The sequence below is a fragment of the Aethalodelphis obliquidens genome, unplaced genomic scaffold (assembly GCF_003676395.1).
Source record: "Aethalodelphis obliquidens isolate GAN/ISIS:26980383/991018 unplaced genomic scaffold, ASM367639v1 scaffold13, whole genome shotgun sequence".
Classification (NCBI taxonomy): Eukaryota; Metazoa; Chordata; class Mammalia; order Artiodactyla; family Delphinidae; genus Aethalodelphis; species Aethalodelphis obliquidens.
The window spans coordinates 12,180,325-12,198,688 of NW_020837957.1; the positions used below are offsets into that span (position 1 = coordinate 12,180,325).

General features: G+C 36.6%; 1 protein-coding gene across 1 annotated transcript in view; it reads right to left on the minus strand.

Moving 5' to 3' along the window:
- SLC44A5 (solute carrier family 44 member 5) overlaps positions 1–18,364 on the minus strand; it is a 159,859-nt gene that overhangs the window by 12,447 nt on the left and 129,048 nt on the right. The window contains exons 12-15 of the mRNA XM_027114094.1: positions 16,217–16,309; positions 15,629–15,716; positions 14,862–15,124; positions 14,264–14,358 (exon numbers count right to left, since the gene is read on the minus strand). Of these exons, the coding sequence (XP_026969895.1) occupies positions 14,264–14,358; positions 14,862–15,124; positions 15,629–15,716; positions 16,217–16,309 (539 nt within the window). The remainder of the gene's footprint in view (positions 1–14,263; positions 14,359–14,861; positions 15,125–15,628; positions 15,717–16,216; positions 16,310–18,364) is intronic.

Sequence of the window (18,364 nt, forward strand, 5' to 3'; positions counted from 1 at the left end):
TGACTAATATTGAAGATCTCTTCATGTGTTCATTTACCATTTATATATGTTCTTTAGAGCAATGTATATGAAATCCTTTGCAGGAGGGACAAAGATGGTGTCATAGGAGGCTCTTGAACTTCCCTCCTCCCCCAGATGCACTGAATGTACAGCTACACATGGAGGAATTTCCTCTGAGAGAAATCCAGAAACAAGCTGAGTGACTCCTACACATCAGGCAACTATGAAAATCCCACGTTGAAATGGTAGGAAAGGCTGAAACACACTCGCCATAAACTCTACCCCTGGTACAACACCATGCAATCAGGACAATACCCCCAACTCTCAGCTTCTCCCTGAGGAGTGAAGGGTTTGGGCAGCACATCAAGGATTCCAACTTTTAAGGCTCCCACCCAAGAGACAGACCCCGCAAAACACTTAGCTCTGATAGCCAAAGGGGCTTGTTTCTACAAGTTCTACAGGACTATAAAAAACAAAGAAGCAGTTCTTAACAGGCACATATGCTAGCAATCACTATACCCCCAGGCTTAGCAAAGAGGGAGCAGGCAAAAACGCCCATTTTCCAGTCTCTTCCTGGGAGGGGATTGACTGTGCACTTTACAACCTTGTGCCTAAAATTCCAGCTTCTAGTTTGCACACTCTTGGAGCTAGCTGTGGTCCTCCATGGACCCAGGGGGAGCAGGTCACCAACATCTCTTTGGAAGGAGCTTATACACCTGTGTGGTGCCCCAGTTTCTGCAGCTGCTGCCCGAGTCATGGTCTCCCCTTTGTGTGGCTCTAATAGGGCTTGCACAAATGAGTCTCACAGGACTGTAGAAAACAAAGAATCCATTTTTAAATGGTAAAGGAATGCCCTACCACCACCACCACGACCATGGCTATACATCCTGGCTCAGTGCAGAGGGTGCAGGCAAAAGCCACCTCCTAGTTTCTCCCTGAAAGGATAATCTACATACTTTCCCAGCTGCTGCCTAAGGGTTTAGCATCTAATCAACCGGCATCTAGGTTCTGACTGTGATCCTCCACTTTGGGACCCTGACAGGTCTAGGTACACCTTCAATTACTAAGAGCCACTAAACTAACTATGGTGACTAGGACAATCACAAAGATTTGAGAGAACCAGAAGGTTCGGCTGGGCTGATTAATGAAGCTCATCTCCTACATGAGACTACTCTGTCAAGTTGGGAAAGATGGCTGTTTTATCTAATGCACAGAAAGCAATACAGAGAGTCAAGAAAAAAAAAGAGAAGGAGAAACAAGGGAATACTTTCCAAATAAAAAAAACAAAATATATTTCCAGAAACTGATATTTCTGAAACAGAGATAAGTGATTTAACTAGTAAAGAATTCAAAATAATGGTCATAAAGATGCTTACCATGGTCAAGGAGAAATGCATGAACAAAATGAGAATTCAATTAAGAGATAGAAGATATCCCCCCAAAAAAAATCAAACAGAATTTATAGAGCTGAAGAATACAATTGAACTGAAAAATTCAATAGGGGGATTCATAGCAGATTAGATCTAGTGAAAGAAAGGATTGATGGACTCCCTCTTGCGAGAGCACCAAAATCACAACTAACTGCTGAACAAGCATTGACAGGAAGACACTGGTGGAACTCACCAAAAAAGATACCCCACATCCAAAGAAAAAGGAGAAGCCACAGTGAGACAGTAGGAGGGGCACAATCACAATGAAATCAAATCCCATAACTGATGGGTGGGTGACTCACAAACTGGAGAACACTTATACCACAGAAGTCCACCCACTGGAGTGAAGGTTCTGAGCCCCACGTCAGGCTTCCCAACCTGGGGTCTGGCAATGGGAGGAGGAATTCCTAGAGAATCAGACTTTGAAGGCTAGCAGGATTTGACTGCAGGACTTTGACAGGATGGGGGAAACAGAGACTCCACTCTTGGAGGGCACACACAAAGTAGTGTGTGCATCGGGACCCAGAGGAAGGAGCAGTGACCCCATAGGAGACTGACCCAGACCTACCTGCTAGCACTGGAGGGTTTCCTGCAGAGGTGGAAGGTGACTGTGGCTTACTGTGGGGACAAGGACACTGGCAGCAGAAGTTCTGGGAAGTACTCCTTGGCGTGAGCCCTCGCAGAGTCCGCCATTAGCCCCACCAAAGAGCATGGGTAGGCTCCAGTGTTGGGTCACCTCAGGCCAAACAACCAACACGGGGGGAACCCAGCCCCACCCATCAGCAGACAAGTGGATTAAAGTTTTGCTGAGCTCTGCCCACCAGAGCAACAGCCAGCTCTACCCACCACCAGTCCCTCCCATCAAGAAACTTGCATAAGCATCTTAGATAGTCTCATCCACCAGAGGGCAGACAGCAGAAGCAAGAAGAACTACAATCCTGCAGCCTGTGGAACAAAAACCACATCCACAGAAAGATAAGACAAGATGAAAAGGCAGAGGACTATGTATCAGACGAAGGAACAAGATAAAACCCCAGAAAAACAACTAAATGAAGTGGAGATAGGCAATCTTCCAGAAAAAGAATTCAGAATAATGAGAGTGAAGATGATCCAGGACATTGGAAAAAGACTGGAGGCAAAGATCAAGAAGATGCAAGAAATGTTTAACAAAGACCTAGAAGAATTAAAGAACAAACAAACAGAGATGAACAATACAATAACTGAAATGAAAACTACACTAGAAGGAATCAATAGCAGAATAACTGAGGCAGAAGAATGGGTAAGTGACCTGGAAGACAGAATGCTGGAATTCACTGCTGCAGAACACAATAAAGAAAAAAGAATGAAAAGAAATGAAGACAGCCTAAGAGACCTCTGGGACAACATTAAACGCAACAACATTCGCATTATAGGGGTCCCAGAAAGAGAAGAGAGAAAGGACCCGAGAAAATATTTGAAGAGATTATAGTCGAAAACTTCCCTAACATGGGAAAGGAAATAGCCACCCAAGTCCAGGAAGTGCAGAGAGACCCATACAAGATAAACCCAAGGAGAAACATGCCAAGACAAATAGTAATCCAATTGGCAAAAATTAAAGACAAAGAAAAATTATTGAAAGCAGCAAGGGAAAAATGACAAATAACATACAAGGGAACTCCCATAAGGTTAACAGCTTATTTCTAGCAGAAACTCTACAAGCCAGAAGGGAGTGGCATGACATATTTAAAGTGATGAAAGGGAAGAACCTACAACCAAGATTACTCTACCCAGCAAGGATCTCATTCAGATTCGATGGAGAAATCAAAAGCTTTACAGACAAGCAAAAGCTAACAGAATTCAGCACCACCAAACCAGCTCTACAACAAATGCTAAAGGAACTTCTCAAAGTGGGAAACACAAGAAAAGAAAAGGACCTACAAAAACAAACCTGAAACAATTAAGAAAATGGTAATAGGAACATACATATCAATAACTACCTTAAAGGTGAATGGATTAAATGCTCCAACCAAAAGACACAGGCTGGCTGAATGGATCCAAATCAAGACCCATATATATGCTGTCTACAAGAGACCCAATTCAGACCTAGGGACACATAAAGACTGAAAATGAGGGGATGGAAAAAGATATTCCATGCAAATGGAAATCAAAAGAAAGCTGGAGTAGCAATACTCATATCAGATAAAATGGACTTTAAAATAAAGAATGTTACAAGAGACAAGAAAGGACACGACATAATGATCAAGGGATCAATCCAAGAAGAAGAAATAACAATTATAAATATATATGCACCCAACATAGGAGCACCTCCATACATAAGGCAACTGCTAACAGTTCTAAAAGAGGAAATCGACAGTAACACAATAATAGTGGGGGACTTTAACACTTCACTTACACCAATGGACAGATCATCCAAACAGAAAATTAATAAGGAAACACAAGCTTTAAATGACACAATAGACCAGATAGATTTAAATGATATCTATAGGACATTCCATCCAAAAAAGCAGATTACACTTTCTTCTCAAGTGTGCATGGAACATTCTCCAGGATAGATCACATCTTGGGTCACAAGTCAAGCCTCAGTAAATTTAAGAAAATTGAAATCATATCAAGCATCTTTTCTGACCACAATGCTATGAGATAAGAAATCAATTACAGGGAAAATAACGTAAAAAACATAAACACATGGAGGCTAAACAATACATCACTAAATAACCAAGAGATCACTGAAGAAATCAAAGAGGAAATCAAAAAATACCTAGAGACAAATGACGATGAAAACACGATGATCCAAAACCTATGGGATGCAGCAAGAGCAGTTGTAAGAGGGAAGTTTATAGCAATACAATCCTACTTCAAGAAACAACAAACATCTCAAGTAAACAATCTAACCTTACACCTAAAGGAAGTAGAAAAAGAAGAACAAACAACACCCAAAGTTAGAAGAAGGAAAGAAATCATCAAGATCAGAGCAGAAATAAATTAAATAGAAACAAAGAAAACAATAGCAAAGATCAATAAAACTAAAAGCTGGTTCTTTGAGAAGATAAACAAAACTAATAAACCGTTTAGCCAGACTCATCAAGGAAAGGAGGGAGAGGACTCAAATCAATAAAATTAGAAATGAAAAAGGAGAAGTTACAACAGACCCTGCAGTAATACAAAGCACCCTAAGAGACTACTACAAGCAACTCTATGCCAATAAAATGGACAACCTGGAAGAAATGGACAAATCCTTAGAAAGGTATAACCTTCCAAGACTAAACCAGGAAGAAATACAAAATATGAACAGACCAATCTCAAGTAATGAAATTGAAACTGTGATTAAAGATCTTCCAACAAACAAAAGTCTAGGACCAGATGGCTTCACAGGTGAATTCTATCAAACATTTAGAGACGAGCTAACACCCATCCTTCTCAAACTCTTCCAAAAAACTGCAGAGAAAGGAATACTCCCAAACCCATTCTATGACGCCACCATCACCCTGATACCAAAACCACACAAAGATAATACAAAAAAAGAAAATTATAGACCAATATCACTGATGAATATAGATGCAAAAATTCTCAACAGAATACTAGCAAACAGAATCCAACAACACATTAAAAGGATCATACACCATGATCAAGTGGGATTTATCCCAGGGAGGCAAGGATTCTTCAGTATATGCAAATCATATGTGATACACCATATTAACAAATTGAAGAAGAAAACCCATATGATCATCTCAATAGATGCAGAAAAAGCTTTTGACAAAATTCAACACCCATTTATGATAAAAACGCTCCAGAAAGTGGGCATAGAGGGAACCTACCTCAATATAATAAAGGCCATATATGACAAATCCACAGCAAACATCATTCTCAATGGTGAAAAACTGAAAGCATTTTCTTTAAGATCAGAAACACGACAAGGATGTCCAATCTCACCACTATTATTCCAACATAGTTTTGGAAGTCCTAGCCATGGCAATCAGAGAAGAAAAAGAAATAAAAGGAATACAAATCGGAAAAGAAGAAGTAAAACTGTCACTGTTTGCAGATGACATGATACTATACATAGAGAATCCTAAAGATACCACCAGAAAACTACTAGAGTTAATCAATGAATTTGGTAAAGTTGCAGGATACAAAATTAATGCACAGAAATTTCTTGCATTCCTATACACTAATGATAAAAAATCTGAAAGAGAAATTAAGGAAACATTCCCATTTACCATTGCAACAAAAAGAATAAAATACCTAGGAATAAACCTACCTAGGGAGACAAAAGTCCTGTATGCAGAAAACTATAAAACAATGATGAAAGAAATTAAAGATGATACAAACAGATGGAGAGAGATACCATTTTCTTGGATTGAAAGAATCAATATTGTCAAAATGACTCTACTACCCAAAGCAATCTACAGATTCAATGCAATCCCTATCAAATTACCAATGGCATTTTTTACAGAACTAGAACAAAAAATCTTAAAATCTGTATGGAGACACAAAAGACCCCAAATAGCCAAAGCGGTCTTGAGGGAAAAGAACGGAGCTGGAGCAATCAGACTCTCTGACTTCAGACTATACTACAAAGTTACAGTAATCAAGACAATATGGTACTGGCACCAAAACAGAAATATAGGTCAATGGAACAGGATAGAAAACCCAGAGATAAACCCACGCACCTATGGTCAACTAACCTATGACAAAGGAGGCAAGGATATACAATGGAGAAAAGACAGTCTCTTCAATAAGTGGTGCTAGGAAAACTGGACAGCTGCATGTAAAAGAATGAAATTAGAACACTTCCTAACACCATACACAAAAATAAACTCAAAATGGATTAGGGACCTAAATGTAAAATCAGACACTATAAAATTCTTAGAGGAAAACATAGGAAGAACACTCTTTGACATAAATCACAGCAAGATCTTTTTTGATCCACCTCCTAGAGTAATGGAAATATAAACAAAAATAAACAAATAGGACCTAAGGAAACTTAAAAAGCTTTTGCACAGCAAAGGAAACTACAAACAAGGTGGAAAGACAATCCTCAGAATGGGAGAAAGTATTTGCAAACGAATCAATGGACAAAGGATTAATCTCCAAAATATATAAAGAGCTCATGCATCTCAGTATTAAAAAAACAAATGACCCAATCCAAAAATGGGCAGAAGACCTAAATAGACATTTCTCCAAAGAAGACATACAGATGGCCAGGAAGCACGTGAAAAGCCGCTTAACATCACTAATTATTAGAGAAATGCAAATCAAAACTACAGTGAGGTATCACCTCACACCAGTGAGAATGGGCATCATCTGAAAATCTACAAACAACAAATGCTGGAGAGGGTGTGGAGAAAAGGGAACCCTCTTGCACTGTTGGTGGGAATGTAAATTGACACAGCCACTATGGAGAACAGTATGGAGGTTCCTTAAAAAACTAAAAACAGAATTACCATATGACCCAGCAATCCCACTACTGGACATATACCCAGAGAAAACCATAATTCAAAAAGACACATGCATCCCAATGTTCATTGCAGCACTATTTACAATAGCCAGGACGTGGAAGCAATCTAAATGCCCATCGACAGATGAATGGATAAAGAAGATATGGCATATGTATACAATGGAATATTACTTAGCCATAAAAAGGTACGAAATTGGGTCATTTCTAGAGACATGGATGGATATAGACTGTCATACAGAGTGAAGTAAGTCAGAAAGAGAAAAACAAATATCGTATGTTAATGCATGTATGTGGAACCTAGAAAAATGGTACAGATGAACCAGTTTGCAGGGCAGAAATTAAGACACAGATGTAAAGAACAAACGTATGGACACTACGTGAGGAAAGTGGTGGGGGGGTGGGTAGTGGTGTGATGAATTGGGAGATTGGGATTGACATATATACACTAATATGTATAAAATGGATAACTAATAAGATCCTGCTATATAAAAAAATAAATAAAAGAAAATTCAAAAAGAAAGAAAGGATTGATGAATTCAAAGACAAGGCAGTGGGATTCATCCAATTAGAGGAAGAAAAATTAAAAAGAATGTACTTTTTACATGTTACAGAGGTCCCAGGCAAAGAAAGAGAAAGGGGCTGAAAATCTATTCAAAGAAATAATGATTGAAAACTTCCCTAACCTGGAAAATCAAAGAGACATCCAGATCCAGAAAGCTCAAAGAATATCAATGTAAAGAGATCCATACTGACTCACATAAAATTAATTTTCAAAAGTTAAAAGGTGGGTAAATGCAGCAGGAGAAAAGCAACTTCTTATATACAAGGGAATCCCCATAATACTATAAGCATATTTTTCAGCAGAAAATTTGCATGCCAGAATGAGGTAGAATGATATGTTAAAAGTGTTGAAAGAAAAATCTGCTGACCAAGAAACTCTATCTATGTGGCAAAGTTGTCCTTCAGAATTGAAGGAGAGGTAAAAGTTTTCTAGACAAACAGAAGCTAAAAGTTTATCACCAGTAGAGCAGCCTTACAAGAAATGTTAAAGGGATATCTTTAAGCTGAAACAAAAGGATTCTTATTAGTAACATAAAAATATATGAAAGTATAAAACTCACAGTAAAGGTAAATATACACTTAAATTCAAAATACTCTAAAATTGTAATGGTGGTAGGTAAATAACTTAGAACTACAGTATAAAGGTTAAAGACAAAGTATTAAAAAGAACTATAATTACATAACTTGTTAATGGATACACAATATAAAAAGATGTAAACTGTGATATCAAAAACATTGTAGTGGGTTTCCCTGGTGGCGCAGTGGTTGAGAGTCCACCTGCCGATGCAGGGGACATGGGTTCGTGCCCCAGTCCGGGAAGATCCTGCATGCTGCGGAGCAGCTAGGCCCATGAGCCATGGCCACTGAGCCTGCACGTCCGGAGGCTGTGCTCCACAATGGGAGAGGCCCACGTACCGCAAAAAAAAAACCAAACAACATTGTAGTATAAAATGTGTGTTTGAGTATAAAACATAGAGCTTTTGTATGCATTTGTAGTTGTTATCAGCTTAAAACACATTGTTATAAGTATAAAATATTTTATGTAAGCCTCATGATAACCACAAAGCAAAAACCTATAGTAGATACAAGAAAGGAATCAAAACATACCACTACAGAAAATCATCAAATCACAAAGGAAGAGAGGAAGAGAGAAACAAAAACTATAAAAACAGCCAGAAAATAGTTAACAAGATAGAAACAGTAAGTCCATAGCTATCAATAATTACAATTAATTGTAAATGGACTAAATTCTCCAATCAAAAGATATAGAGGGACTGAAAGAAATTTTTTAAAAAAGACTCAAATATATGCTACCTACAAGAGTCTCACTTCACCTTTAAAGACATACTTAGACTGAAAGTAAAGGATTAGAAAAAGATTTTGCAGGCAAATGGAAACCAAAAGAAATCAGGTGTACCTATGCTTATATTAGTCAAAATAGACTTTAAGCCAAAAGCTGAAACAATACACAAAGGTCATTATACAATGAAAAAAGTGTCTATTTATCAAGGGGATATAAAAATTATAAATATTTATGCACCCAATATTGGAGCACCTAAATATATAAAGCAAATATAAACAGATATGAAGGAAGAAATAAATAGCAATATAATAATAGTAGGGAATTTCAAATTTTCACTTTCAACAATGGATAGATCACCCAGACAGAAAAGCACTGGACTTAACTACACATTAGACTAGAAGGACTTAACAGACATTTACAGTACATTCCATCCAACCACAGCAGAGTACACATTCTTCTCAAGTACACATGGGACATTCTCCAGGATAGATCATATGTTAGGTCACAAAAAAAGTTTAATAAATGTAAGAAGTGTGAAATAATGTCAAGCATCTTTTCCAAACACAGTGGTATGAAACTAGATATCAATTACAAGAAGAAAACTGGAAAATTCAACGTGTGGAGATTAAACAACATGCTACTGAACAACCAACAGGTCAAAGTATAAATCAAAAGGGAAATCAAAGAGTACCTTGAGGGCTTCCCTGGTGGCGCAGTGGTTGGGAGTCCGCCTGCCGATGCAGGGGACACGGGTTCGTGCCCCGGTCCGGGAGGATCCCACATGCCGCGGAGCGGCTGGGCCCGTGAGCCATGGCCGCTGATCCTGTGCGTCCGGAGCCTGTGCTCCGCACCGGGAGAGGCCACAGCAGTGAGAGGCCCGCGTACCGCAAAAAAAAAAAAAAAAAAAAAAAAAAAAAAAAAAAAAAAAAAAAAAAAGAGTACCTTGAGACTAAAGAAAATGCAAACACAACATACCAAAATGTATGGAATGTAGCAAAGCAGTCCTAAGAGGGAAGTCCATAGTAATAAACATCTAAGTTAAGAAGAAAGAAAGATCTCAAACAACATAACTTTTCACCTCAAGGAATTAGAAAGAAAAAAAAAAAGAAGAAACTATGTACAAAGATAATAGAAGGATGGAAATAGTAAAGATCAGAGTGGAAATAAATGAAATAGAGACTTAAAATTAGGAAAGGTAAGTGAAACTACCAGCTGTTTTTTTGAAACATAAAATTGACAAACCTTTCACTAGACTAACTGAGAGAAAATGAGAGAAGACTTAAATTCAGAAATGAAAGAGGGGACATTACAACTGATACCATACAAATACGAAGGATCATAAGAGATGCTAGGAACAATCTTACACCAACAAATGGGACTACCTAGAAGAAATGGATGAATTCCTAGAAACATAGAACCTACCAAACTGAATCATGAAGAAATAGAAAATCTGAACAGATCAATTACTAGTAAAGATTTTGAATCAGTAATCAAAAACCTCCCAACGAAGAAAAGTCCAGGATCAAATGGCTTCACTTGTGAAATTGTACCAAACATTTGAAGAAGAATTAATACAAATTCTTCTCAAACTCTTTCAAATAATAGAAATGGAGAGAACACTTCCAAACACATTTTATGAGGCCAGCATGACCCTGATACCAAAGCCAGACAAGGCCACTGCAAGAAAAGAAAATTACAGGCCAATATCCTTGATGAACATAAATGCAAAAATCCTCAGCAAAATATTAGCAAATTGAATTCAATACTAGATTAAAAGAATCATATACCAAGATGAAGTAGGATTTATTCCAGGGATGCAAGTATGATTTAAGATATGCAAATCAATAAATGTGATGCTCCACATTAACAAAATGAAGGAGGAAATCATGATTATCTCAATAGATGCAGAAAAATTACTTGACAAAATTCAACCTCCTTTAGTAATAAAAACTCTCAATAAACTGGTTATAGAAGGCCTCAACGTAATCAAGACCATATGTGACAAGCCCACAGCTAACATCATACTCATTGGTGAAAAGCCAAAAGCTTTTCCTCTAAGATTAGGAACAACACAAGGATGCCTACTCTTGCCACTTTTTTCTTTTCTCTTTCTTTTCTTTTTTTTTTTTTTTTTTTTGCCACTTTTTTTCAACTTGGTACCTGGAAGTCCTAGCCAGAGCAATTAGACAAGTAAAAGAAATAAAAGGTATCCAAATCAGAAAGCAAGAAGTAAGACTGTCTCTGTTTGCAGATCACATGATATTATATATAGAAAACCCTATAGTGTCCACCAAAAAAATATTTAAGCTAATACATGAAATCAGTAAAGTTTCAGGAAATAAAATCAATATACAAAAATCAGTTGCCTTTCTATACACCAACAACTAACTATTGGAAAGAGAAATCAAGAGTAAAATTTCATTTACAACTGCATGAAAACAATAAAATACCTAGCAATAAATTTAAATGAGGAGGAGAATTATTGGGTTGACCAAGAGTTTGTTCTGGTTTTGCCATGTTATGGAAAAACCGAAATGAACTTTTTCGCCAACCCAGTATTTGTGCATTGGAAACTGTGAGCTGTAGACAAAAGAAATTGAAGAAACAAATAAGTGGCAAATATTCCATGTTCATGGATTGGAAGAATTAATATTGTTAAAATGTTCGTACTACCCAAAGTGATCTACAAATTTCATGCAATCCCTATCAAAATTTCAATGCCATTTTTCACAGAAATAAAAAAAACAATCCTAAAATTTGCATGAAACCACAAAAGGGCCAAATAACCAAAGCAATCAAGAAAGAATAACAAAGCTAAAGGCATTACACTTCCTGATTTCAAACTCTATTACAAAGCTATAGTAATAAAACAGTATGGTATCAGTATGAAAATAGACACATAGATGAATGGAAGAGAATAGAGAGCCCAGAAATAACCCATGCAATATGGTTAATTAATTTTTGACAAAGGAGTCAAGAATATATAATGGGGAAAGGATATTCTCTTTAATAAATGGTGCTGGGAAAACTAGACATCTACATGCAAAAGAGTGAAATTGGACCTTTATCTTACACCATACACAATAATCAACTCAAAATGGATTAAAGACTTGAAAGTAAAACCTGAAACCTAGAAGATTTTATAGTTGTAAGCTCCTTGACATTGGTCTTGGCAATGATTTTTTGGATTTCACACCAAAAGCAAAGGCAACAAAAGCAAAAATAAACAAGTGAGACTACATCAAACTAAAAAGCTTCTGCACAGCAAAGGAAACCATCAACAAATGAAAAAGCGACCTACTGAATGGGAGAAAATATTTGCAAACCACATATGTAATAAGGAGTTAATATCCAAAATATACAAGGAATTTATAGAACTCAACAGCAAAAAACACACAAATAACCCAATAAAAAATGGGCAAAGAACCTGAATAGACATTGTTTCAAAGAAGACATAAAAATGGCCAATAGGTGCATGAAAAGTGCTCAACATTGTTATCAGAGATATGCAAATCAAAACCTCAGTGAGATATCACCTCATACCTGTTAGGATATCTCTTATCAAAAAGACAAGAGATAACAAGTGTTGGTAAGGATGAAGAGAAAAGGGAACCCTTGTACACTGCTGGTAGGAATGTGAATTGATTACTCCATTGTGGAAAACAGTACGGAAATTAAAACAGTACTCAAGAAATTAAAAATAGAACTACTATATGATCCAGTGATTCTAATTCTGTATATATAATTGGAGGAAACAAAATCACTATCTTGAAGAGATATTTGTACTCCAATGTTCACTGCAGCATTATTTACAGTATTTAATGTATGGAAACAACTTAAGTGTCATTAAATGGATCAATGGATAAATTACGTTTTATATACAAAATGGAATATTATTCAGCCTTAAAAAGAAAGAAATCCTGCTTTTGCAGTAACATGGATGAACCTGAAGGGCATTATGCTAAGTGAAATAAGCCACACAAAAACAAATATGCATGGTATTGCTTATATGTAGGGAAAAAATGTTGAATGCCTGTAAATAGAAGAGAATGGTGGTTGCCATATGCTGGGAGTGGGAGAAATTGGGAGAGGCTGGTAAAAGGGTACAAACTTTCAGTTATAAGATGACTAAGGTATTAGGATCTAATGTAGAACATGGTGAGTATAGTTGAGTATACTGTATTGTATAATTGAAATTTGCTAAGAGAGTAGAACTTAAGCATTCACACCAAAAAAGGAAAAAAAAAAGAAGTATATGAGGTGGACAGGTGTGTCCCACCTTAAATGTGGGAATCCTTTCACAATGTATATGTGTATTAAATCATCATGTTGTACACTTTAAAAATATTACAATTTTATTTGTCAATTATACCTCAATAAAGCTGAAAAAAAATTACTTAATTTAAAAAATCCTTTGTCCATGTTGAAATAGGTTGTTTGTTTATTGTTGAGTTGTAGGAGTTATTTATATATTCTAAATATTAGTTGCTTATCTGATATATGACTTGCAAATATCTCCTCCCATTCTGTGGGTTGTCTTTTCACTCTCTTGATAGTGTCCTTTGATGCACAGACTTTTTTTTTTTTGATGAATTCTAATTTATGTTTTTCTTTTTTGTTACCTGTATTTTTGGTGACATATCATCATTAAAATGATCATTAAAATAATGAAACCATCATTAAATCCAGTGTCAAGAAGATTTCTTCCTATGCTTTCTTCTAAGGCTTTTATAGTCTTAGCTTTTATGTTTAAGTCTTTGATCCATTTTGAATTAATTTATGTATATGGTGTAAAGTAAGGGTCCAACTTCATTCTTTTGAATGTAGATATCCAGTTTTCCTAGTAACATTAGCTGAAAAAAACTTTCCTTCCCCCTCTGAATAGTCTTATATGTAAGCATTTATTTTAGAGCTGTCTATTCTTTTCCAGGTCTATATGTCTGTCCTTATACCAGTGCCACACTGTTTTGATTACTGTAGCTTTGTATTAAGTTTTGAAATCAGGAAATGTGAGTGTTCCAACTTGGTTGCTCTGTTTCAAGATTATTTTGATAATTAATAATAAAATATTTTAAAGTACAACCCAAGCAGAGTTTATGTGTTTGTAAACTGTATGTGTTAAGTATGAAGATTTATGCCAATGGCCACATTTATATTTTAAGCCTGACCTGTCCTGAGCTCTAGACTTGGAACTGCCTGACATCTCCACCATGCTTCTCAATATTAACAAGTCAAAAACACAGTTTTAAATCTCTTCTTTGAAATTTGTTTCTACTGGTTTCCATATCTTAGTAAATAGCATCACACATTTTTACTCTTATTTTACCATTGCTCCCCACCCCACCCCCCACCATATTCCATCCCTCAAGTCCTATTGGCTTTTCCTTCCAAACATCTCCCCAATCTGACTGTCCAAGTTACAGTCATTATGTCCCCCCCAACCCCCTGACCCAATCTATTCTATTCACAGAAGTCAGGAAGTCTGAGAAAAGATGAATTCTGGAATCTTACGTTTAAGACGTTTGTCCAAGTATTCTAGGATTAATCTGAACATTTGAACTACTGCAAGAATTAAAGATCCAAATGCTAGGGATCCAGTGTGATATCTGGGCAAAGATAAAATGAGAATAAAAGTTAAAATATTTTTACTATTAACTAAAAGGATGTTAGTTAATTTTTATTGGTAAAAGGGATCTGCAGAAGGATTGATAGGAAAGAGCTTCTTATACTCTCTTATTCAGATTGACAAAGGTCTTCATAGAGGATTTTAAACCATAGACATCCATTTTGCACTTCATCTATGAAAATGATACCAGTAGCCTGTCATCTTATGATGATTTTATGTTTGAGCTGAGCAATGAAGAAACACAGACAAGTTAGTCCTTAATCTTTAATTTGGTGCCCTCCCCTACCTCTTCTCTCCAGTAACCTTTTAGAAGGATATTCGCCTGGGTAGGGATTATAAAACTGTGGCTATAAAACCTGACAAAGCCAGTGGACATCTATGAACCTTGAATTATACCTCTGACCTCAAGTACTTTGCCACTTGAATTATAAACACACTAAACATAACTGGGAAGATAGGTGTAGGTTTCAGTGTGAAACTTACCTTATGGCTCGTCCAAATGCAGTAAAAAGTGGATATGGTGGGATGTCATCAGGTTTTTTCAAGGCCCAGTAATAAGAAGCAAAGGCACCAGCAAGGGCACACTGACCCAATGCAATGACAAAATTTATAAGCCAGAGAAAGACAAATAGATTGAATATCTGGAAGGTAGTGATATATTGATGGTACAGGCTCGCTCCACCATAGAAAGCAAAACGACACTGAGCCCCAGGGCAAGCTTTGGCAATTTCAGTTGTATTAAAAATCTGCACTCAGGAAAAAAAAAAAAAAAAACACGAATAATATAATATTAAGTGCTATTCCAAGATAACACCTTCCTTGCCTTCTCTTGTGTGGCCCCCAATTGCATATCTTGCTTTTTTCCTATTAGCTTCTGCTGTTATTTCTATTTTCTATAACATCACTTTATACAATTCTTTAATGAGCTCTGGAAAGTACCTCATTTTTCCATCGTATGCTCATCAGTCTGCATCCACTATAATTTCACATTTATTAGTGTTGTTGTTGACTGTGCCTGCTTCTTAGGTGTATGACAGGACAAGTGAGCTCAGGAAATAGCAGTGCCTTCTCTCTATTCTGCCTACCGTTTTCAGTGCTCTCCTGCTAACACCCGACCCACCCTCTCCTTCTCTACAGTGATCCTCATCAATGCACATGGTCTCTATTTCAGGATGATTCCTACCACTACTGCTAGATGAAATACAGTAGAGTTCTGTATTGCAGTAAATAAAAGAGTTTCTTTTACTTACCTCTGGATTACAGGTTTTATTTTCATGTTTACATTGCCCCTCTGGGGCTCTGACTTTGTATATAGGTACCCCTGATGTAGCCAAGTAACTGAGTGAACTCTATTAAGGATAAATTATTTGCTGGTAGATTGAATGTAAATGGACAAGAAAGTAATGCAAATAACTCAAAAGTCCACTGAAAGATTAATTTCAAAAAACTAATCTTTTAACAATTCATTCATTTTCAGAACCAGAGTAATATAACGTGGGTCAGCTCCACTGAGCGGCCCCTTAAAAACAGTGAAATATAAAAAGATTTTTTTACGTATTACAAAGGAGGAGTGAGGAGTACCACATGTGAAGACAAAATAAAACAAAATGTACCATGTGACCTATCTGAGGGGAAATTCAATTGGTACACTGAAACATTTTTAGAGCTTAGCAATCATAATCTCCATCATCATCACCATCATCATCATCATCATCATCATCATATCAATTATATCTTTAGGATGTTCCTAGTCTTCCCCGGATGGAAACAGACAAACTCCTAGCTCCTGAATAGTAGTGTGTACCTGAGGTTTGAAGGAGTCAATTACCAAAGGATACACTGCTATCACAGCCCAGTAGGAAATGCAGATTGAGAGGAAAATGAAAGTTAAAACTGGATAAATTAAGGTAGTAGGGATGTATCCAATGGCTCTAAAATAAAACAAATATTTGAAACTGAAAATGATCCAGTTATAATTTCTCAATTAAAATTTTATCTGTTAGATCTAGAAATAAGCCTTTGACTGAATTCATTCCAAGAACAGTGGTAATAACCATCAACTCTTTTTTGCTGATGTATACTTAGTTGGTTTTAAAATTTTATTTATTCATGTTTAGTAAGTTAGAGGCATTCTTTCAATGCTCATGTTTGATTCCTGCCAAAAGTTCCCCAAACCTTCTCCTCTTTGGTTATTTCTGACTGACGCATAAATATTTGATGCATTATAATCATGGTATTTCTCCCTTTTCCTTAGACTTTTAAAATTAGAGAGGACCTTGAAGATCATCTGATCAAATGGGAGAATCCATTCCTAATTTAAGAATCCCTTCTGAACTATCTTCAAAACATGTTCATTAGTCTCTGGTGATCTCATTGAGTGAAAGGAACTTACTTTTATATGACGCAGCTTATTCTATTTTCTTAACAACCAAAGTATTAAAAAGTCCTTCCTTATCTGCCTGCATGTAATTCACATCCACTACCTTCTGGAGAAGAAAGGACCACCTTTTCCATACAGCAACCCTTCAAGCAACTCATTATTCTTTTATTCTCCAGGGTAATAATTCTTTTGATATTTCCTCCTAAGATATGGTTTCTAAAATATTCATATCCTAATTGCCCTATAATCTTTTCAGCATATGATACTGAATTAACCCTATGCTGTTTGGTATAGCCACTGAGAACTATGATGGAACTATTTCCACTCCTAATGCACTGACACATTTTAGATTCATTTTTGTATTTGTTACCTTCGCCACCTCACTATTTGGGCTATGCTATTCTCTCTTTTCCCCAGACACTGCTGTTCAGTGAATTATTGGGCATCCCTATGTTTACCCTGTATTCTCATGCACATTTATTCCAGCTCTTATTTTCCCTTGAAAAAAATTATTAACCAGTCACAGTAGTAATTGCCCTTTAACACACACACACACACACACACACACACACATTTAGAGGCAGAGCAGCGGGATAAGTGAATTGTACAATATCATATTATTTAAGAAATAACCCAGCAAATCAGTAGTTTTCAGTGGCTAATGATAGGGCTTCAGTTATTGTGGGAAGGACAGAGTTTAATTTAACAAACTGCTTGTTAACTATTTCAAACACTGGCTTTAGGTGGCATTATTATTATTATAGATGATGATTTTGTTAAAACAATCCTTAAAGACTATTTAAAATAATTTGGTCCTTGGCCATTAACACCTCAGTTTCCATCATTCTAAATAGAGAACATGACCTATTGGCTTTGTAATAACACTTTCCTTGCTGTTTCCATGCATTATTCAAAAGTTTAAAGTATTATCCTCAAGTGACCTTTTGGAATAGTTTAGAAACTGTAGGTGTTATTACCTCACAACATGAATTTTATGAAAAACTGTTTATTCTGTAGCATTTTATTCTTTCTTTCTTTCTTTCTTTCTTTCTTTATTTTGCGGTACGCGGGCCTCTCACTGTTGTGGCCTCTCCTGTTGCGGAGCACAGGCTTCGGATGCGCAGGCTCAGTGGCCATGGCTCACGGGCCCAGCCGCTCCGCGGCATGTGGAATCTTCCCAGACCGGGGCACGAACCCGTGTCCCCTGCATCGGCAGGCGGACTCTCAACCACTGCGCCACCAGGGAAGCCCCTATTCTGTAGCATTTTAAAATAAAAATGGCTCTGGGTATAAAATGTTCCTGAATTGAGAGCTGTAGATACAAAATATACAGTCTGGTAGTACTCGGACCAATTATTCTGTCTACTGGCAAGTTTTGTTATTTATACAAAACTAGCAAGAGCACATAATTGACTTTATAGAATTATGGTGATTTAAAGTTCTGCAAATGATCTCAACCATTAATATTAACATATGACTCAGTATGGGAATAATATAACATAACTAACTTTTATATAGCACTTTATCACTTACTTTCACATAAGTTATCCTCCTAACATATATTTGGTGTTTAAAAAAAAGTGCTAGTGCATAGAATACATGAGTT